The sequence below is a fragment of the Sturnira hondurensis genome, unplaced genomic scaffold (assembly GCF_014824575.4).
Source record: "Sturnira hondurensis isolate 20B ecotype Veracruz unplaced genomic scaffold, ASM1482457v3 Scaffold0000880, whole genome shotgun sequence".
NCBI lineage: Eukaryota > Metazoa > Chordata > Mammalia > Chiroptera > Phyllostomidae > Sturnira > Sturnira hondurensis.
Window position 1 is genome coordinate 10,714,678 of NW_028073511.1, and position 24,067 is coordinate 10,738,744.

The 24,067-nt window shown below is 36.3% G+C and overlaps 1 protein-coding gene across 1 annotated transcript in view; it reads left to right on the forward strand.

Moving 5' to 3' along the window:
* The window catches only part of TFAP2D (transcription factor AP-2 delta), a 56,045-nt gene that overhangs the window by 18,238 nt on the left and 13,740 nt on the right, over window positions 1–24,067 (forward strand). Inside the window, exons 5-6 of the mRNA XM_037056163.1 lie at window positions 12,741–12,882; window positions 19,148–19,261. Of these exons, the coding sequence (XP_036912058.1) occupies window positions 12,741–12,882; window positions 19,148–19,261 (256 nt within the window). The remainder of the gene's footprint in view (window positions 1–12,740; window positions 12,883–19,147; window positions 19,262–24,067) is intronic.

The following is a 24,067-nucleotide window of genomic DNA, read 5'->3' on the forward strand; positions in this document are numbered from 1 at the left end:
TCTTTAAAAAATAAATACAATCTATTTCAAAAGAAGAAACATTTATAGAGTAGTCTATCCATGACTAGATTAGTTCTTTTTCAAACATTGTGATGGCCCAGTACATTGCCAGGATGTAATCACTCTTCAGTCCTCATTCTGTACAGTAACTGAGCACAAGATAGATGTTATCTGGTGGACTTTCTCTTCATAGACCAGACTAAAACATAAATCTCCTGAAGGTCAACCGTCTGTGACTTTATAGTACTTGTCTCTGCCCTTTTCTGAAGAAGAATTGACTGCATCTTCGCCGTTGCTGCAGTTTTGATAGGAATCCCATAGAAAGGTTAGTGTGCGGGGACTGCTCCAGCTCTCCATGCAGAGAAGATTCAACCTTTGTGAAATTCCGATCAGTGAACAGTAAGGTGCCTTATGAGAGGAATTAAAATTAGCAAATGAACATATGTTTTTCAAAAACTATCGCTGTCATGAACATAACAGTAGTTTCATCATAATATTCCTAGATTTCCATGCTTGCCTTGAATTTTCAGTCATTTTGTTTTTTATTATTTTATACTCTTTCCCCCTGTATTTCTTTCTCTTTTTTGTTTGGAATAAATCACGGTTTTATTCAAATGTAAGTGGGAAAGTTAAAATAGGAAATAATGTCATTTGCAGATTTATTTGGAATTATTTAAATTTTTATTTTTATTGAATTTATTCGAGTGATATTGGTTAATAAGATTATGTAGGTTTCAGATGCTGTATCACATATAATACATTATATATTATGTGTATGTGTGTGCATTCACCATCCCCTGTATTTCTTTTGAGTGGAGTCACTCAACTAATGGCTCTCTCCTAGAATTATTCACAAATCAACATATTTGAATCGTTACTTTAGGGGTCACCTTAGGGATTTATAAGAGAGGGCTACATAGTGTCAATTTATAATATACTTAAATAATTTCCAACATTTATGTTACAAATATCATTGTGCCTGTTAACCAATGGGATGAAGAACTTAATGCTGACTGTCCTTTATTTCACCCCAAAACTAAGGCCCCTATTTAGAATGGGGAATATTTTTGTTAATGTAGCATAGATAGATATAGTTAACCTAGAAATTAGGTATGAGTATTTGAACCTAGAGTCTTCTGAATGTAATACTAAATTATTCTCCCTTTTAATTCACATGTCCTCATTTAGCAAGTTTTAAATATATACCTAATGGTTAATACCATTTCTTGTACCCCCACCTTATTGGAAGTCTGCAGTTCTTTCATTTCTCCTTGTTTGTCACATTGCTATGACTTCTTTATCCATTGTGGTATTTACAACATCTGAGAGATTCAGATGTTGTATTTGCAACATCAGATGTCACTCCCTGGAAAATCCAGTGGGTTAAAGTTGCTTAACCCAATGCACTGATCTTCCTGAGATCTGAGGATAACCCCAGACTCTTTCAGAGTGGACAAAGTTCTATCTCTAGAAAACATTTAAAAAATTTGACCAATATTACTCCTCTAGTTCTAATACTCTTGCTATATTTTTATTATGTATGAATTGGCAAGTTCTACAGCTTCCACCCTGTATTTCGTTCCAGAATAATGTTTGCAAAGTGAAAGGAGTCAATTGTGTAGTCGTTTTTGCCCACCTCAATTGAAGAGTATTGTGGAGTGGGGGTGGGGGTTTATTCACTTGAGAATTGGGTGCATTCCTGGGACAGTTCTGCTGAGTTTGCAAAGGCTCATACAACATCATCAAGCAACACCAGTTCTGAAAGACCAGTTTAAGTCCTTAAACACTATTGCCTTGGCTTGCAGTTTGCCATTACAGGTGGTTAAATTCTGTTTATATATGTTTTTTAAAGAACAGTGTGGAGCAGTGAAGGGTGAAATATAAGTCAGCCAAAGAATAGGTCTGTTTACAAATAATGTTTACGATCCCCATTCACTCTTTTCAAGTTTAAACCCTTTGTCAGTGTTGCTTCTTTAGTTTCAAAAGTGTAAACTCCCAGATTCTACCCGGCACTTCTTTCCTCATGTGAGCTACTTGGACCACTTGCAAAATTTATTTGGCCTAGTAACCCCTCCCAACTCAATAGTACCATTTTTGAAATTCTGTCTGACTTTGAGCTATTTACTTATCCTGACAGCTTCATTTTCTTAACTTGTAATAAGAACTATAATATCTGTAATGGTTAGGATAATGCAAATGTTAGGATAACAGCAATTCCCAGATTTTCATTCCCTTAACTCAACAGAAACTTATTTCTCACTCATCACAGTTCAATGCGATACCCCTCATTGAAGGCCTTCTTTCCTCTCACAGTCTCATTCAGAGACTTGGAGTCCTCACGTCTGGAGCTCTGCCCTCTAGGCCCTATTCCTTCAGCTCATGTTAAGGAAAGAGACGATGATGAAAGTGCACAGCTCTTACCCACTTGGCCAGGAAGTGCCCCACATTACTGCTGTTCACATTCAGTTTCTAGTATCCCATGGGTATACTAGAAAATGTAGTCTCCAGCTGGGCAGCAACCCTAAAGTATGTAAGGAAAGGACAAGTCCTTGACAGTCCGGTACTCCACTACCCATCTCTGCCTTAACATGTGGCACAGAAGCATATAATAAAGATTCATACCTGTCTTCTACCTTCTCTTTTTCTAAACAACAGTATTTAATAACAAAATTTACTCAGAATCGTAAAACTTTAGCTTTGGAGGGAAACAAAATATTGAGTAGTCTATAGCCACTAGGTCATAGCAGTTAACAGTGTGCTTCTTGAGTCAAAGAACCTTGTTTGAACTTACTTCCACCACTTGCTAGTTTTGTGCTATAGGGAAATACGTATAAGCTCTGTGAGCATCAGAGTCTTTATCTATAAAGTGGTGTTAATAATAGTACCCTGTTCATAAGGTTATTCAGAGAGTAAAAGTAGAACATTTGAAAAGCATTTAACATGGTACCCAACACTAACTTGCTCCTTGACAAGTTTTAGTTACCATTAGTCTTGAATGAGTAAACTAAGATGCAATGAGATGAACTGTTCTGCAAAGGACCATAAAAATTGGGAACCTGGTCAGTGTGGCTCAGTTGGTTGGGTATCATCCCACAAACTGAAAGTTTGCAGGTTTGATTCCCACTCAGGGCACATGCCTAGATTGCAGGTTTGGTCCCCCGTCAATATGTGCACAAAAGGTAAACAATCTATGTCTCTCTCTCACATTGATGTTTTTCCCCCTCTTTTTCACTCCCTTTCTCTCTGTCTAAAATCTATAAACATGTCCTTGGGTGAGGCTTTAAAAAACTGGGAGCAGCAAGGATAAGAACCCAGATCTTCTGGTTTGCAGTATCACCATGTATATTCTACTCAAATTTTCATTTTTGGCATGGATCATGCCAAAGTTGCATAGCTGAACTACTCTGCATTTTTAAAAGGTATAACTGTGGGTTTGAAAGAAATCTGTGACCCCATTTTTCACTGTGGATTGGCCCTTCCTGCTAACTAGGAATCCTGGGTAAGTTTCTTGAGCTTACTTACAACTTCTAGTGCACGTTTTTATTTAAAATGCCAATGAACTCTCTGCCACTACTTAACCACCCAGAGTTAGAATAACATTTCATCTTGGTCCGTCCCGCTTCTCAAATAATGAGCAATAGTGTCTCTTGTGCTTTTGATAGGATGTCCATTTAGTCAGGCAGGCAGTCAGTTACAAGATTATCCAGCAATCACTTTTCTTTCCAGACCACCAAGCCAAACAAAGGTAGAAGAAAGGAATGCTATCACTTGGTGCTACTTCCTCTTTTTCTTTAATATGGAGCCTATGCAATTGCATTTCCAAGAACCAAAGGAAAAAAACTTGGCAATGAATTCTTTCCTATAGGAGAGGTAATAACAAGTGGAGGTATATCAGGTTTGCTTGATATGTGATTAACCCAGTGGTTTTTTACTTTGGGAAGATGTATTGTTTGCCATGTGAGGTTTGTAGAAGTCAAACACCAACATCCTTTTGCCAAGTATTTATGGTAAATAGCACAGGGCATGCTCAGCATTAGTTGCTCTTCCCATGGCATTGAAGAGAAAGCTAATAGTCTCATCGCTTTTACATGGGTACCACAGTGGGCGTTTATGGACCCAGGAGCTAAGATTAGCTTTCAGGGACTCATGGCAATTACAGGTCTGAAAGGACTGTCATCCCTAAGTAACTCTTCCACTGGCCATTCCAGCCATCACATTGCCACAGTATCCTTCCCTTGGAATTAATGTTTTCAGCTTTCTTCTAAAAGTGTACATGATATAAAAGGTTAATAAGTTGGCTCTTTGTCATAATTCTGGTGCTTATTTAGTCAATCACCTGGAACAGCCCAATAAGAAGGGGGCCCTGGTGTTCTTTTTTGCACACAAATGCTCCAGCATTGAGTTGTCAGTGGAATTGGGCTCCATAAAGTAAATGCTAATAGAACCTGTCTTGGTCATTCATATGAAGGTCTCAGAAAATGGCTTTTTTTTTTCATACCAATAGGTATTCTCTCATCTGTAAATATGTTATTCTAAGTCATGGAATAGTATTTATCTGAGAGATTCTGCTTTGATAATTGGTAATTAGAGAACAGTTAGATATTTTATTTAATATTTCAAACCTAGTATTTATGAAAATTTTCAATAATTGGAATCAGTAAAACAGAGATTGTATCATACAATGTTGTGGACAAATAGATTCCTTCTCAGAAGACATCTTAAATCATTTGCTTACTTTCTAAAATTACCTGCATCTGTGATTCCCTTCATTTTTAGGGGGAAAAGGTTGAAGCAAAGGAAATAGGATACTACATGTATGATTCCTTGTCTTACTGCTTGGAGTGTCCTTAAATTCCTGCTTCTATTCATGATGCCTGTGGCAAAAAGACAAATGTGCTCAGGCCCACTTGGTTCCGTTCTGCCCTTGCTCGCTTTGCTCTGCTCATTACTACCCTGTTGTAAATTGTAATTGTCACTTCAAGGCATGTCTCTACATTATTTTACCTGTGATTTCATTTTCTTTTTTCTATTGTTATCTTTCAAACTTTATGCCTCAACTAATAGCTTTTCAGATACTCAGTTCTGCTTCTTTCCAATATTTACATTTATCAAAATTCATAGATATTCTAATAAAATTGTGGACTGTAATTATTATTATTGATATCTAACTCCTACTGAATTGCAGTGGATGTTTGGAATTTCTCATGTTTTAATTTACAACATATATTTTTTAAAAGATTTTATTTATTTATCTTTAGAGGAGAAAGGAAGGAGAGAGAGAGAAATATCAATGTGTGGTTGCCTCTCCTGCATCCCCTGCTGGTAACTGGCCTGCAACCCAGGCATGTGCCCTGACTGGGAATTGAACTGCGATCCTTTGGTCTGCAGGCCCACGCCCAATCCACTGAGCTACACCAGCCAGGGCAATTTACAACATATATTTGAGTTTAGAATTAAACCTTAGAATAGGGTCACAGTGTAATTTTGCTTTTGAATTTATATACTGTTAAATAGATAATTTATACAAATGGTATAAATTTATACAAATGGTAAAACAATGTAAATGTTACAAAATTGCATGAAGTGAAATGCCTCCTTTTCTCTTTGTTCCTTGATCATTCAGTGCCCCTCCTGGAAGAAAAAATAATGTCATTGGTTTCTCCACTTCCTTCCAAAGATATAGTGTATATGCATGAATTTATTACTCTATATGCTTTCTGTGTGTTGAGTTTTTTCACTTATATTAGTGGGTTTTTTTCAGTGATTAAAAATTGTCCATTCTTTAAAATACTCATGGAATTCCATTGTTTGAGTGAATTATAATTTATTTTACCAGTCCCTTGCTGAATATCATATAGGTGTTCTGAATCTTCAGCTGTTAAAAATAGTGGTGTACAATGAGTAACCTCACACTTAAACATAAATAATTGTACAGATTATTCAAGCACATTTATTCAATAAATTCTTAGAGTTATGTTGCAGGGTGTAAAGATATTTACATTTGTAATTTCGGAAGATTATGGGAAGATTATTCTCCATAGTGGTTATAAATTTGTAACCCCATCAGCAGTGGGGGGTAAAAGGCACCGATATGATAGTACTTCCCCATGTAGATGGGGAACTATCAACATTTTGATCTTTGTTAATTGATTGGGAAAAAAAGCTACCTACATTGTGAAGGAGGTTGGATTAATTCTCAGGAAAATTTTATGAGCTTTTCTGTATGTTCATTTACTTTGTCCTTATGGAGTAATTTTGTATATTTTCTTATTGATTTATGAGTACTCATTATATATCAGAAAAGTTGGCTGTATGTCTCTGATATGAGTTGAAAATTTTCTCTGCTCTTGACTTTGGTTTGCCTCTTTGCTGTTCAGAGTTTTTTGTTTGTTTGCTTATTTGTTCAGGTCTAGCTCCTGTAGAACTTTTCGATATTAATATAATCACATTTCTCATGTATTTTACTTCATGGCTTTTAGTATTTATTATAATACTTTAAAAGACATTTTTATTCCAAGTTTATAACAGATTTATCCCATGCTATCTTCTAATTACTTTGATGTTCTATTTTTGTTTAAATCTTTGATTCATCTGGACTTTGTTATGTTGTTGGATGTATGTTATAGATTCGATTTTATTTTATTTTTTCCCAATGTCCACCCAGTTGTCTCAACCCTGAATTAGTACTCCAGCTCTCCCCTACTAGTATGAAAAGCAAGCTTCCTCTTACATGGGAACTCCTTATAGAAATATACTTTTTCAACAGACTAATGGCTTTGTTTCCCTGACAAAACTGTCTCCCCTTCTGCCACCATATTTCCTGTTTTGTTTCCAGAGTTTATACTGTATCAGTCACATAAGGCCAAACTTATGCAAGAGCCCAGATAGAGGCCTTTGAAGTTTAATATTAACTCTATAGTGACTGCCATCCCTTTGCATAAGCCACAGAATCATTGTGTTTGGGGAGCATGCATAGTTGGTACCTAATGCATTCCCTCCACCTGAGAGCAATGGGTCTAACACTGGCTTGCGATTACTGCAGGGCTCTCAGACAATGCAGATGCCCTGACTCCAGAGATCAATTGATGTGGGAGGGGACGCAGACATTTCTAAAACTAGACTCTTAGGTATGGAAGTAGCAAAGGTTGAGAAACACTGCCTTCAACTACTGTGTGTTACGTGGCTCCACTGATAGAACAATATACTCTATTTCTCTGGGTTTGCTATGTATTTTGACCTTTATAACCATTCTCTTGTGCTCCAGACTTTCACTGTGTGCTTTGGGGAGTGCGTCTCACAAGACTGTTATTGAAGGTTGTTTATTTAACAAATGTTTACTGAGTACCTATTATGTTATTATGTTATTGAAGGTTGTTTATTTAACAAATGTTTACTGAGTACCTATTACGACTTAGGTGCTGTGCGAAGGGCAGAACATAGGATGGAAAGCAAAACTATCACTTTGAAAAGCCAGTGTTGGTGTTTAAACAAAATCACCATTAAGCAAGGGAAACTACCACAAAATAAGGCACCTTTCTCTACCACAGATTGTATGATATATAGTGTTGTAGAGTACATTTCCTTCAGAGTAGTTTGGGAAACCTGTAACAGATATATTATCTTTGCCATGCAGCTCTAGGAATTATTGTAGCTGCATGTAATAAGATAATCCATTTAATGTAATATCTAGGTTTGAAAATATTCTAAATTTGCTTTCTAATAGGTACTTTTTGGAATAATCCCAAAGATAGACTTAAATGTGCTCTTGCACTGTACATGTAATTAATGCTGAAATCATAGACATGTGACTGGAATTTAACACATGGATGCTTTTATTTAATAATATCGGGTAGAGCAATACTAAGTGAAACCTAAATTGCTTTTTTAAAATCTTCATCTGAGGATATGCTTATTGATTTTAGAGACAGAGGGAGGGAGGGAGGGAGGGAGGAAGGGAGGGAGGGAGGGAGGGGGAGAGAGAGAGAGAGAAAGGGAGACAGAGAGAGAAACATCTATTGGTTGCCTCCCATATGTGTCCTGACTGGGATCAAACTCAAAACCTCTTGGTGTATAGGACAGCACTCCAACCAACTGAGCAACTCAGCCAGGGCTCTAAATTATTTTGAGTGGGAAATATGAATGCCCTGACACTGAGGAGCAAATTGTCTTTTTATGTTCTTCCATATTCTATCATTTCACTTGTGCTGGCTTTTTGAGTGAGTTAATACATATCAGTCATCAAGTGCTGCTGTTACTATTGAAAAAATAAATAGCCCTCAGGGGTTTCCACTTTTTTAGATGTAGGAGGGTAACTCACTTGGCACATAGAGCCTAAAGCCTTGCACTCGGAACACTCCTGTCCAAGCAGTACCACTAGCCCAACAAACATCTGTGTATCCTACTTCTTTTTTTAAAAAATATTTTATTCATTTATCTTTAGAGGGGAAGGGAAGGAGAGAGGAAGAGAAACATCAATGTATGGTTGCTTCTTGTGCATCTCCTGCTGGGAACTGGCCCCTGCCAGGACCTGGCCTGCAACCCAGGAATGTGCCCTGACTGGGGATCAAACTGTGATTGTCTGGTTCACAGGCCTGTGCTCAATCCACTGTCCTACTTCTAATACATTCTTGAAATGACATGAAACACAATGGTGTACTTGCCAAAGTTAGTATGTTCAGTTGTGGGGGAAAAGAGGAGCTGGGGGACTGGTTTGTCAAGTGGCACAATGCACCGAAATAAAGGAATCGCTTAAATCTGCTCTGAAACAGGAAACAAAGAAGAAGAATCAGGGCATCCCACCTCGTCTCACCCAGAAATACAGGGTGGGAGGAGCACCCAGCTGTACGTGCAGTACGGGAGTAGAAGGGAAAATGCTCAGGGCCCTGCATGGACCACACTTTCCGCCACAGGTGGCTGCACCTGCTTGTTGTTTACCCACCAGAGAGACAGAGTCACTCCCAGATCTCTGTTTTCACAAATCAGTCCAATCACCTTCCAATGTATGCAGATGCTTTTCTGATACTGACATTTCAATTTTTTAAACTTGTTGACTCTCAGATAACTGCTGTACAGGACTTAACTGTCGATTTGTCATCCTTACTGAATAGCATGTGTATTCTAACACATGGGTCCATTTCTCCATTCATTCTTGGGTCCTCACAGACAAAGCTTTTGTGGCATGATGTACACATTTTAACTACCTATCATAGTGTCTTCACTTGTCACTCCTTTCGATGCAGCATTGCTATACATCCAGTAACAATGTTACATTGCATGCGGGAGAAAGCAGTAAACAGAACTAAGGAAGGAAGGATCTGACTGTCAGTGTAAATGTAAATAGCAGCTGTTCCATTCAAACTGTTTTTAAAACGACCACACGGTTAGAGCTTTGCATGAAATGGGCCAGATCCACAAGAATCAGGTTTTAGCACCAAAGTTAAGAGGCTCGCTGCTGTCCTCCGGTTTGCACAGTTTCACTTTCCACTATCACATGAACGATAAGGGAAATATATAGGGTCCAGCACAAACAACATCTTCGTTTTATTACAAAATCATTTAATTGCAAAAGTATAAGCATGTGGTTCTATAACATAACAATATCACACTCAAGCACACGATATGACATTTTAGGTGAAATGTTCAAATTAAAACTGTAAATTATTACACCCATGTTATTACCTTACCAATTGCCCTCAAGCAAGACTTACTTCTGCTGGGCCCTGTCAATAATGGTCTCAGTTAAAATGTCATTTAAACATCCACTTCTGCGTGAATATTGTAAAATGCAGATACATCAATATACACAATGACCTGCTGTACAGAGATGACACTGTGAGTGGCGTTATTGTGCTGGTTGCAAAATATCTGGGAGTCAAGGCCCCATGAGCTTCTCCTTTGATCAGATGTTATGGCCACTACCTGAAAATATCTGGGAGTCAAGGCCCCATGAGCTTCTCCTTTGATCAGATGTTATGGCCACTACCTGAGAGATATTTTACCTGAAATTTGAAGTTTTTAAAAATTACCTCCTGTTGTCATTTTCCAAGCAAGAGACCATACTCTATGACAATACAATATCCTTCTAAAAAATGTTGGTGCCATTTTTTTGGCCAAATATGCGTACATGCCCCCAGTTGGCTAGAGTGATAAACTGTTGCTTAAAAACTTGCGTGTGCATTGCTGCTGTGTTCACAACTGTGACCCTTCAATAACTGGCACCGCCCAGACTAGGAATTGCAGACACCCTTTCCTTTTCGTTATGTCACCTTTCTATTTAATGTGGAGGAAAAACAAGGATGTTTTCTACTACGTGAATATAAAGATCTTAACTGAAGACCTGCAGCTGCATTGAAATACAATAAGGGGGTAGGAGCATTATGATGGGGTAGTTCACCAAACTTTATCTGGTCCAGTATGTCTACCTCCCTGTAATCGTTATATATTAAACTACACTCTGCCAAGGGCTAGAACAGGGCTTCTCACATTTCAGGAATGAAAAAAATAAGTTGTTAAAGACACAGTGAATGGATTTTAAAAAATGACAAGATTAGTTTCTATTGGTAACATAAATAAAAATTAAATACACTTGCATAAATACAAGAGTCTAACTCTTGCTTAATATTTATACACATTACAACTTCAAATCAGGATATTAATTAATATCGGCATATAAATGTACTCTTCTGTCAAATAAACAAGCACAGGGCCCCACCAGTTCCTATTTACTCAGTAGGTGTAAATCGTACAAATAAACCAGCATTAAAGAGTTTTTAGTCTTGTTCCTTCTTCTTAATATACATCAGGGAAAATCTTTGAGATACAGTTTTTAAGGAAAAAACTATAAACAAACATTAAACCTATTTAAATACATAATGCTGAAGTCTTCAAGGAGTATATATATATGAGGTTTATAGTTTACTCTGAAATTCATCAGATATAACATGGATTCAAGGATAAGTAGAGGTAAAGAAAGATGAACAGATACGTGATAAAGCAAATTTAGTTTAACACGAAGGGGGGACAAATGGGAATTCACTGTCAAACTCTTTCAACTTTGCAATATGTTTGAACTTTTTTATAATTAGAATGTTTGAAAATATTTCTTATGAGTTTATTTACCTTTTATCCCTGCTAGGACTTTTAGTGGTAAGAAAGGCTAGGTATCTAAAAATAATTTAAGATAAAATTACTTTTAAGATTATAGTTCCTCAGCTCTAAATTATCCTAAATTGTCTTCCTGTTTTTTATTATTGGTAATTTTCTTTGTCCTTTTTTTTATAAATGTGGTTTTCCCAACCTGAATATTAACTAGCCTATTTTGTATATTTATTTTGTACAACTATAAACTTTTCCTCCTCTTTAGTAATATTAACCATTTTTACTTCTTCCTGCCATTAAATCACCCACTACTCTATCATTCTACGACTATAAAGCAGGATCAAATCCATTACACTGATCGCCAAACAAACATCATATGATTTAGTCATCAAACCTGATCTTTAAATTTTCTCATGACAAACCTTGATTGACTTTGTGGCTACAGGATCACCTCTTCATGATTAACACCTTCTCCTCCTTTGAACTTATGTGAAACATTGTATCGCTAACACTCACTTGATACTTGCAATGTAATAGCTTTTATTACATATAATGTCAACATATGTCAATGAACATATACCAATTATAGATAATGCTTCTATCAGTGCAATATAAATTGTAAAGTTCTACTAAGATGTTTTTGTGTTTGTTGTTATTGCAGCTATCAGTATTGGTATGATTGTCACCTTCCTAGAAATAGGAAACAGAGATGATCTTTGGTGACTTTTATATCCCCCACTGCTTCTACCTAGCACTGTGCCTTGAACAAAGTGGAAGGTATATATAGATATAGATATAGATATATAGATATAGATATAGATATATAGTGAAAGCTTGTCTTTTAAATTTTTTAATGGTTGAGTAAGATTTGGCTTGATTGACCTTTAAAAGTACTGTTGTTTTCCAAATCAAAACCCATCACCAAATCTTAACCAATAAACCATTTTTACCCAATTTCCTAAAATTTTACTTGGGTTTAGGATGGTAAAAGGACAAAGTTATCATACCTATGAAACCTCATATATTTTATAATGTAGTTAAGAAGCATTGTACCTAGTGCTAAAAGGTACTGAAGCTTACCATAAAGCCTGATAATGCTACTACTATAATTATGCAGTATACTCTGTTTAACAATGTGCTGATATGAAATTGGTGTAATTCACTTAGCTCACTTTCTGAAGTGTTCCTACCTCTTTGAAAAATTATTTGGACCCTTTGCCAATATTTTGATAGATTTCATGGAAAAGATATCTGAATATTCCAGATATACTGAGACTAGGCTGTAGGTTGAGCAACAACAAAATGACATAGCCATGGAGCTCTTTCCAAGGGCATTAACATGTAGAATCTCAGACGTCCATCTGGTCTAATGGCCAGAGCCTCCAGGGGTGTCAACACTCCTAGACTGTGGTTCTGGGTTTTCCCCTTGATTTTCCACATACTCCTCCTGGTAAGTGGCTTCCGTTTCTCAGATTCTCCTCTTCCCACCCAATTCTGCCTGCAAGGTCTTTTCCCTTGGATTGTTTAAACGAATACAAAAAATGATTCATCTAACCACAGCCAGGAATGAGGCTGAAAATAAGGTGTTAGTCTCATTGACTTTGGTCATTTCCGAGGAACTGACTTTTATTGTCTGCCAACAGGGGAGGCTTTACACTTGGCTCGAGATTTTGGCTACACTTGTGAAACAGAGTTTCCCGCCAAAGCTGTAGGAGAACATCTTGCCAGACAACATATGGAACAGAAAGAACAGACAGCAAGAAAAAAGATGATCCTAGCAACCAAGTAAGCCAAATGGAGAAGTCTCTGTGTGCCTTTATCTTCAGGGTTTCCATTTTCCTTGATGAGGGAGAGTCAGAGAGCACCAGTTCCCTTATGCAATGGGGGTGGGGGATGAGGTTCTGACATACCAGCAACAAGATGTATTAAACAAGGACCCTCCACATCCTTCTGGTGCCCATAGCAAGATTTGCAAACAGCTCTGGGTTCATGCGGGGGTTATCTTTCACACTGAAGAAAGTTCTCAGAAAACCTCTCCGGAACATGCAGGAATATGTAGGAGAAAAACATGTCTAGGAGATGTTGATTCCAGGCAAATATGTCTCTGGTTCCTACCTAATTTGGTATAAGCCAGTCATTGGGACTTAATAAGGCCTTAAAACACTAGGAGTGTTTAGGGAATGTGAAAAAGTTGAAGAATTGGGCGCATGAAAGGCAGCAGGAAGACCTCTGGGGCCAAGGAGAGCCATCGGGGCCCCCATCTGGCATATAACAAAGCAAATAATCCATGTATCACCCCATCTCCTATGGTGACATTGTTGAAAAGAAAAAGGTATAATGTGTGAGAAAGTTTCTGAAACTGGGGGGGAAAAGTCCAATTAAAATGTGAATTAAAATAATAAGAAAAATGTTGCAGGGAAAGGGAAGCTGGCATAAGGTGACTTTAAATTTCCTCACACTTGAAAGTTCTTTGATAATTAATAAAAGAACTACCATTTACTCTGTGAAAACACAGCTGAACAGAAGTATTGCTGCAAGTCAGGTTCACATTTTTAGGGAAAAGTCTTTCAGGTAATAGCTAACTCTTTCTCTCTTCTCTTTATTAAAGTAAGTTATTGCTACATACAGACCATTAATAATTTAGAACTCATAATCCTAGGTGGTTCAATTATTATTTACAAGTGCGTTTCTTACTTGGGAAATTTTTTAAAGAGAAAGCATAAGGTAGATAGAGTTAGAAACACTGCTTCTTTTAAACTGATGAGAAAATGATTTTACAAGATGTTGGCTAGAACTTAAATTGACTAAAAATACATAAAACTAGAAGTACATATTTCTTCTTCCACCAACTTCCAATGTAACATAGGTCTTCCTATGAATTTAAGGGTTTTTCTGGAATGCCTACTACCTAACAAGTTTGCTCAAGACACTTGAATCCTTCATTTGGGGTTTGTACTGCTTATGGCTGTGACTGAATGGGTTTGGCATATATTTATGTATTGCACTTTTGGAAATACCAGAAATCCTCTTATCTTGCCCCAAAGAGAAAGAAAACAAAAGGAAGTGGCTAAAGGAGAGGAGAAAAAAAACAAAACAAGGAGATAAAAAGGAAAAGAATAGCAGGAAGAATGAAGACCAAGATTTAGAGAAAGAAAATTGGAAGACAGGTGTAGATTTGGATTTAAGATTTGGGGATAAACTTCGTGCTTTGGAAGCTCCTGAACACTTACTATAGAAAGACTAAACCTGGACTTTATGTGTTGTTTATCTTCTGGAGGTGGACAGGGTGTCCACTATTATTTTGCTTCTACTCTTTCCCAAAGGGGTCTATACCAGTCATACTTCAGTTTCTCCAGAAGGAACCGAAAGTACATGTAGTTAATTAGTGGTGATCCTTAATATAATCTCAGGAGAATGCAAAGACTTGTTATACATCAAGAGAAATACACAGTGCTAGAAAATAGGTAGTATCCCCCAGGTGTTCTTGAAGCGTAATATCATTCTAGCTGGCAAGATCATATGGATTTCCCCATATTATTGCCCGTGTGATATAGCTGAATGACACTGTTATCCCAAAATACAAATTACCCAAGGGAAAACAGTTCCTATTTTCTACCTCAGAATCACTTGTTCGTGGTTTCATTGTGCATATTCAAAGTCTTTCACCCCCTAAACCAGAGAATTCCTTCTTCTGGCCCTCCTTCCCCCAGGAATGGTTGTATAACTGTTGACCATTACCACCGCAGCCGCTATTAACATTCCCCATGAAAGTCCATTTTTTTGGGAGCTTCTGTCCCTCTGTTTAAGTGTTTGGGAGTCAGGGTATTCAAACTGATGCTGAGAGTTTGTTTTCACAGAAATAAACATTACAAGAACTCGAGGGAAGTAAGAGAGGTACTTCCATATTTGTCAAAGTTATGCTGAGACATCTATTTTAGCAGACTCAACTGAGGAGTCGTATTTTCCTTTTACCTGGGATCTAACTCAAGTATATTACATCAGGTGATATTTTGACCTTTGATTTAATAAACTATTGTGAGAACATATGATTTTCTTTGATTCTTCTGCCCATAGCTGAACCTTTTCAGGCCATTACATATCAATCAAAAATTGAGTTCACTAGCTTCAATGATCTCATTTTACACAAAGTATGTAGGCCATAAATATCTGGAGGTTAGGAAAGAGTATTTATAATTTTTTGTCTTTTTGGTTGTTAGTATTCGACCCACCTTCTTATGAAATGAGGTGAAATAAGAATTAAGAACCAGACACTGTGTCATCACAGCAAACATACACAATACCAGTAGTCATTAATGTAAGTAGATAAATGAGGGATGTGTAGGGATAACTCGCCTTTTCTGCAACTCACCAATGGATCCAACATGTGCTCTGAGTGGTTTCTAATTTTTCAATGGCTCTTTTCAATTAAAATACTCAGAGTTGAGATTAAATAGCTTAAAAAATAATCATTATAGTCTCACAACTCACCTTGATTCACAAGACTGTGATAATTATGTCAAAAATATGTACCACATTAAAATTCTTTGTATGAGAGATCCAATTGCTGATCTGTATCAAAAGATTGACTTAGATATTTCCTTCTTATCTCTATGAATAACACATTCAGTTGCATTTAGTTATTCTGCCAAGTATATCATGGTATGAAGGTCCCTTGATTAATTGTCCGCCTCCCAATTCCTCCTTATTGCTAGTGCTTTGGTGATTAACCAAAATGCTTTGGTGTCATTAGATAGTTATTTGTGAGACCAGATAGGCAATTTTTGAAATCTAAAATGTACCAGACAAAACAATTATTGGATTTATGGAAACATATGTAAACACCTTAATTAAATTTAGAACTAAATATGATTAACATCTGATCTACATAAAGGTAAAGCAAAATAGTTACCAAGTTTTAATTGAGTTTTACCTTCCCATTAGTCATTAAAAGGAAGAAATACAGAACTTTAAATTCAGACTGGCTAAAAATGATGTCCTTAAGGACAATGATGTAAGGGATAAAATTAGAATTTATGATTCATCGAAGATCATCTTGTGTTACATAATTCATAATGTGACATTTTGTTTGAAGAAATAAAAATATCTTATTGTATTTCATAAATAAAATTTTAAATAAGAATTAAACCAAGCATAAAAATAATAACTTTGTGTCATAATGAAATGGTAATGATGATTGCCTAAGGGATATCTACAAATTTGTCATCTGTTTTCAAGTCTAGAAGCTGTTGTAAGTCAATGAGTTAAGCAGCAGAATCAAATATCAAAGACTGAGACTTCTGAAACTTTTCCTGATACAGCTTTATGTGTGGTTTAGTTGAATTTTTTAGCATAAGGTAATTTTTTCCACAGTTTGCCTTTTCCTCGTTTCTTCATCAACTTTAAGTGAATTGGAACTTGTTGTGTTATTTATATATAAGAAAGTTGATGTGCTAACATATAAATTAGTTGACTCAAATATCCAACTAATCCCCTTAATATAACACAAGAACTAAACCAGTGTTTCAACCTTCATTTTAAGTTTTTAATATATTTTAATTTGATAGAAAATTTAAAGTGTTATCTTTAAACAACTTCAATATTTCTTTGTACTAATGGATCACAATGATGGCCTTCCAGAGAGTAATTCATTTTGCTAGTCTGAAATATGATAATATCAATCTGTATTTAAAAATTTAGTTAGTCGTTTTCTAAAAGCAAAGATAATATAGCTAACTATTAAATAACACAATGTGAAACAGATAATGATGCCCACAGATATTATCATTTGTTTGATGCCATCAAACACTTAGCTGAGTTCCTTATTATCTATTAAAAATAGGTTATATACTTGAAAGTCAGACAACTGAGTCTAACTCAGTACAGAAAAAGTGAGTTCAGATCAAATATTCTCAATGAAAGTTCGCACATGTGAAAAGCATGCATTTAGACGCTGTATCTCAGACATTAGCAGGGGAATATGGAGGATTCCATTTGCTTTAGAGCAGGCAAGGACTTATCCCTGTTCATTTGTTTTCCTCTCCCTGTGATTCTCTCTCACCGGTGTTCAAAATGAGTAAGGCAAATTCTGTGAAATGAAGCAATATTTGAACACTGGCAATAAACCGGAGGCTCATTGCTCATTTAAAACTTTCCAAAGGCAAGTACGATATGATTTCACTCACACTTGGAATCTAGTGAACAAAATGAACTAACAAACAAAATAGAGACAGACTCATGTAGAGAGTAGGCTGACATCTGTTAAGGGTGGGTTGGAGGTTGGCGGGCTGGGTAGGGGGATATGGACAGATTAAGCAAAAAAAAAGGAAAAAACTCACTGACAACAGTGTGGAGATTGCCATGGGGAGGGGGTTGGGGAGAGGTGGAGGAAAGTATGGTGGGGATAAATAGTAATGGAGGGAGACTTGACTCGGAGTGGTGAACACACAATACAGTGTACAGATGATGTGCTGTGGAATTGTACATCAAAATCTGAATAATTTTTTAACCAATGTTACCCCAATTAATTAAATAAAAAGGAACAAAATCACAAATAATCTTTGGAAGAAGTCAATAAATTTTAGGTACCTAATCATAAACAAGACTCCACTAATTTAACTTAGTGATAATTTACTTGTGCTCCAAAACATTTTGTCATCTCTCAGTAGTTGTTTGTTGATGACACAAATGCTTTGGAGAGGNAACAGTGTGGAGATTGCCATGGGGAGGGGGTTGGGGAGAGATGGAGGAAAGTATGGTGGGGATAAATAGTAATGGAGGGAGACTTGACTCGGAGTGGTGAACACACAATACAGTGTACAGATGATGTGTTGTGGAATTGTACATCAAAATCTGAATAATTTTTTAACCAATGTTACCCCAATTAATTAAATAAAAAGGAACAAAATCACAAATAATCTTTGGAAGAAGTCAATAAATTTTAGGTACCTAATCATAAACAAGACTCCACTAATTTAACTTAGTGATAATTTATTTGTGCTCCAAAACATTTTGTCATCTCTCAGTAGTTGTTTGTTGATGACACAAATGCTTTGGAGAGGAATTAGTGGCTGGGTCCATGCTCCGACATCCACTTGGAATAAATTGACCCTTTTCCCTTGCCTCTATTGATAATTATAGTCAGGGCTACATCATGACATTTTTATGAATGCCCATTACAAATCCAGACAATAAACCTAATCACTTTCATATTATCCCTTGTATATAGAGTGGCCCCACTTTAGAAGATAAATTCATTTCAGCAATTCCTGGGGAGTCCTTTACTTCTCTCTTTAGCTACTATATTCATCTAGTCTTTTGTTGTTTTATAAGTGTTTCTGTACGTGTTGCTTCTTTAGAAGTATATTGTTTGGACTACATATGACAAAGGCTTTACTGTTATACCGCATACATGCTAACGTGGCAGTTAACACTGAAGCCAATGATCAGAAATCATAGTCACTGAAAATAACAAAAGCAGCAAGAAAATGACCTTACATGGAGCATGACAATAATTTCTGTGAGGCTGGTGGACTACATTCACATAAGTAATATCTACGTCAAATAGTAAGATGCAAATTTGGTCTACAAGAGTCTGAATTATAATGAAATATTAAGGAAAAAGGATTTTCTAAAGCTTACTTGAATCACGGCTCTGAAAGATGCCTGGATTTAAACCTCTTTATGGATATGATATTATCCAACATCATATTTTAATGAAAAAATAATTTTTAATTGAATAGTGATTCTTTCATACAGGTTTTTCCTTATCCTTAGGTTACCCTATGTACATTCATTTTAAAGTTAACCTTGCCTTTATCCAGGCTCCCCCGGATTGTTACTCACTGGAAAAGTTTATGAGAAGGCTCTGCTGGAGGGAAGCGGGCCCCTGTGCCCCTCATCTGCATGATGTGGATGGGACCTCACAGCTTGCTTTGTGAAATTTTCTCTAGTCCTCTTGTCGAGGGGAAAACAAACCTTAACAAAATCTCGTGGGATGAAATTAAAGCCCCATTTCAAGAGTTCAACTCCAACTTTGAATCCTTTATTTTAGACAAATTTGTAAAGAATTCCAAGACCTTTTGAGCCAAGACAGGTCACCACTGGGATCCTCCAGACCTACTCCAATTCTAGACCTGGACATCCAGAGACACTTAACACATTTCAGGTAAGGCTGCTTTTCTCATGGGCTTAACCTCTCCTTTTATACTGTTAAAACTGTCTTTACTAACCCAGACATTTTTGTATTCCTATCACAATTCCATTTAGAGATATGACATACTTATATGGTGACTGACTGAAATTTTTGAAATTCCAAGCATCTAAGCCAGGGGTGTCAAACTCATGTTCACTGGGGGCCCCCATCAGCCTCGCAGTTGCCTTCAAAGGAGGAAATAATTTTAGGACTGTATAAATGTAACTACTCCTTAACTGTTAAGGAGTTGAAATTACATTTGGTTGGAAATTGCATTTAATGCATGAACCATTTTGGATAAGAATATTTAATGTCTTTGTGTGATTATTAAGAATTTATGACTTTGAAAGTAGATACTATTATTTCAAATAATCACACTTTTGGATCAGGAGTCTGAAATCCTTTAAACAGTTTTTTTAAATCTTTATTAGTTTAATTTTTGAATGAACAAATGATATAACAAGTCTGGGATGTTATAGATTGATTTTCCAGGAGTATAATTTCTACACAACTAGAAACTGCCAATGGTTCTTAAGTTAGTCCACACAAACATATTTAAAGGGCCTGGAATATGTTATAAAATGCATATTTTGTATTTTATTTTTGAGAGGATTAGGAAAAGAATGGAATTATATTTTCCAGGTTAATTTATGCCCTGGATACAATGTAGAAAAGGACATATAACTATACAGGTGCCTTCCAGTTTAAAACATCAGAGTTCCATGCCTACAGGATGTTTCTCACCAGTATAAAAATATTTATGTCTTTTAATTAGTACCACTTAGTTTAAAAATGCCAAGGAAAGAATTATGCTTAAATTTTAAACATTATCATTACATTTTAAAATACTTTTAAATGCTTTTCAATGATTATAATGCTGTTGAAGGGAATACTCCATCATAATAAAGAATGGGTACTTAAATAATTTGGAATTTTATCTTCAGGATCAAAGATGTATAAATATGGTGTTTTATTTTCTATACTATCACAAGGCTCCCCAGGATGTAACAGACATACCTCTGAACACTAAACATTGTATTTGTCTTCTAAAAATATACAGAATGGACTTGTATATTTCACAGGACTTGACTCCTATGACTCATTTGGGTTAGTGAAGATGAGTGTTTAAAACTGGAAGAAAATATAATGCTTAGACATGTAGAGCAACAGGCTTTGGGGTCAATAGAACCACCTTCAAATTTGAGCCTTACACCTCTGAGCTGGGTTGTTTGGGGTAACTTATAGACTCTTTCCAAGCCTTTCCCTCCTTCGCTGTAAGTGGAATAAAAACCCCTCCATTATACGGTGGTAGTGAGGTGAAATAAGAAAATGAATATAAAGTAAGCATTCATGTAAATGTTGAATTGTTCACTCCACTGCAGGTCCAGGTTAAAAGGTATAGATTGCTCCACTATACTATCTCTACACATATTTTTATATGTACACATATTAAAAACATCTATAATGTTTACAGAAGTTTAAGTCAGAACTTAACTCTTATACAAATTCAGTTCTGGATTGAAGGAAGTTTAAGTTACAAATTTATTCTAAGGAGGAACTTAACTGCTCAAATAAAGAGAATTAGAACTCTATATCATGTCATAGGTTATTTCCAACTATAGATGCTGTAGCCTTCATCAGACGGTGAGCTCAAAATAAAAGACAGCATAAATGTGTAAATCTAATATCAGCTACACTGTGAAATAAACAGCCAAATTACTTGTTTGCTCAGTATAGCCACAATCTGCTGTGTTGATACTTCAGTCATTTGCCAGTTTAATGCCAGAGAACTCTTTAAAGAAAACTTTTGCTTCTAACTTAAGCTGAATGCTTCCCAAATGGGCTTTGTATGCTCTTATTGACATCTCCATGCAAAATATGGTAACAGAGTAGTCTGGTGTCTACCAGAGAAGAGTAAAATATATGGTAAACTGCTCCTCCAGTTCTCAGTTTAAAAAGAGAGAGAGAGATTATATTTTGTGTGTAAAACTCTCAAGATTATCCATGGCTGCAGATTCTCAGTCATGACCTTTGAAACACATAACCAGCACTGGCTGCTGTAGGTCAATAGATTGAGTGCCAGCCAGTGAACAGAAGGGTCACTGGTTCAATTCCCAGTCAGGGCACATGCCTGGGTTGTGGGCCAGGTCCCTAATAGGGTGTGGATGAGAGGCAGCCACACATTGATGTTTCTCTCCCTCTTTTCCTCTCTTCCTTCCCCTCTCTCTCTAAAAAGAAATAAATCAAATATTAAAAAAAATGAAACACATAACCGTAACTTAAAGCCTGTAACACTTCAAGGTGAATCTACTTATAAAAGTATGGTCTATGAAATTTTGCTGTTATTTGTATGTTGAGTATTTTGTTATCAGGGTTACAAAACCCATTTATTATGTTCTTTTTTAATGTTTTCCAGATTTTTCATTTATTTTTAACCACAGTCCAGATTATTCATGTAGATGGAATATTTGATTTTGCAATGGAAGGCAGTATGGTGATAGACATCACTTAACCAAACTCACTTTACAGCAATTTCCTAAATTATGTCTTTTTAAAATTATGGTAAAAATGCATACCATAAAATTTACCATCTAAACTAAAACCATTAAATAACAGCTTCCCATTCTTCAGTTTCCCCAGCCCCTGGCAATGACTGTTGTACTTTCTGTCTCTATGAACTTGGGTACTTTTTAAATGTCTCATATAAGTAGAACCATGCCTTATTTGGTTTTTTTTGTCAGTGGTTTATTTCACTCAGCTTAATGTCCTCAGGGCTTACCTATGTTGTAACATGTTAAATAATTTTTTTCTTCTGAAACTGCATAATGTTCCATTGATGTGTATGTGACACTTTGCTTATCCATTCATCCATCTATGGACACCTGGGTCTCTTCTACCTCTTGGCTGTGGTGCACAGTGCTGCTATGAACATGGGTGTGCAAATATCTCCTCAAGATTCTACTTTCAATTCTTCTGGCTATACACCCAGAAGTAGAATGGCTATGTCATGTTGTAACTCTATCTGAGAATCTGCAATACTGGTTTCCATAGTGGCTGTGCCATTTTATGTTCCCACCAACACTGTCCAGGATTTTGTTTAACTCCTCCATATCCTGGCCATCACTTGTTGTTTACTTGTTTTCTATTTTAGTAGTAGCTGTTCTAATTCGTAGGAAGAGATGTTGCATTCTGGTTTCGATTTGCATTTCCCTAGTGACTAAGGATGGTAAGCATCTTTTTGTGTGCTTGTTGGCCATTTCTGTGTCATCTTTAAAGAAATGTCCGTTCATATCCTTTGCCCATTTTTTAAGCTGCTTATTTGTTTTTTTTAAATAGTTTTTAAGAGCTCTTTATATATCCTGGACATTAACCTCATATTAGACATGTGGTTTGTAAATATTTTCTCCTGTTTATAGATTGCCTTTTTATTCTGTTGATTGTGTTCTTTGATGCACAGTTGTTTTTGATACAGTTTGATTTGCCTATTTTTACTTTTGTTGCCCGTCTTTTCTGTGTTATACTCAGGAAATCCTTGCCAAATCCAATGTCATGAGCTTTTGGCCTACTGTTTTTCTCTCAGAGTGTTATAGTTTCAAGTCTTATATTTAGGTCTTTGATCCATTTTGAGTTAATTTTCATATATGGTACAAGATACATTTAATTTCATTCTTTGGCATGTCTTAAATTACATTAAGATCTCAATGTCACCAATAGGTTCTGCAGCTTTAAGTGAAACATTGGATAATGAAATCCATTCTACCATAGGCTGATTGATATAAGCAAGAGTTAAGTTCGGAAGGCATCTCATCAATGCTATAACAAAACAGTGTTATTCGAGGACCAGCTGTTATTCAAGGGACTGCTGTATATCCTTTTAAACAAAAGGTTTAAACATGGTTTAAACACTTCCACTTAAAACCCAGACTGAAGTCTAATGTAGACTGAATTTAAAAGTGTCCATTTTTGTTTTTACTGTGCATTTATTAAAAGTAGCCTGGCCCTGGCTGGTGTAGCTCAGTGGATTGAGCACGGGCCTGTGAACCACACGATCACGGTTCGATTCCCAGTCAGGGCACATGCCTGGGTTGCAGGCCAGTTCCCAGTAGGGGACTCACGAGAGGCAACCATACATTGATATTTCTCTCCTCTCCTTCCCTTCCCCTCTAAAGATAAATAAATAAAATCTTTTTTAAAAAGTAGCCTCAATAAATAGAATTATAAAATCCAGCGTGTTGTCTGACCCTGAAAGAGACTCCTCACTTTACAAGTGTACCTCTTAAACCTGGCTTCAGGGTAGACTTTTTCTTGGAGTTTTTAAAAAAATCTTAAGACCTGGAGTGCCCTTGTAAAGATCTGATTTAACCATTCTACAACTGCACTCAGGCACCTGTTGTTTGCAGATCTGAAGTTGATTCTGATAGTTGGGCAGCTTTAAGAACCATGGCCTAGGATATTCCTAGGCTATTAGCCCTTTTTATGAAAAGAAAAACAACTCTAACTTATTTTTAAAGTGACACTGAGGATTATGGAAAGTTTTGTACATTAATGTATTAGATTCTACGTCAGTTATTCTGCTAATTATCTGGGTAACAATGTTAGCATAGGGTATGCCCTTTTCATAATTTCCTACTGAGAGTGGTCATTTTAATTTTGATAGAAGCACAAGCTCAAGAGAAAAATTCGTTAGAAAGGAAGCATATGCCATCTAACTTTGAAAACAATCCAATGACAGAGTGTGATTTTCTGGTTTTTGCTGAGTGCTGGCTGAGAAAGAAGGAG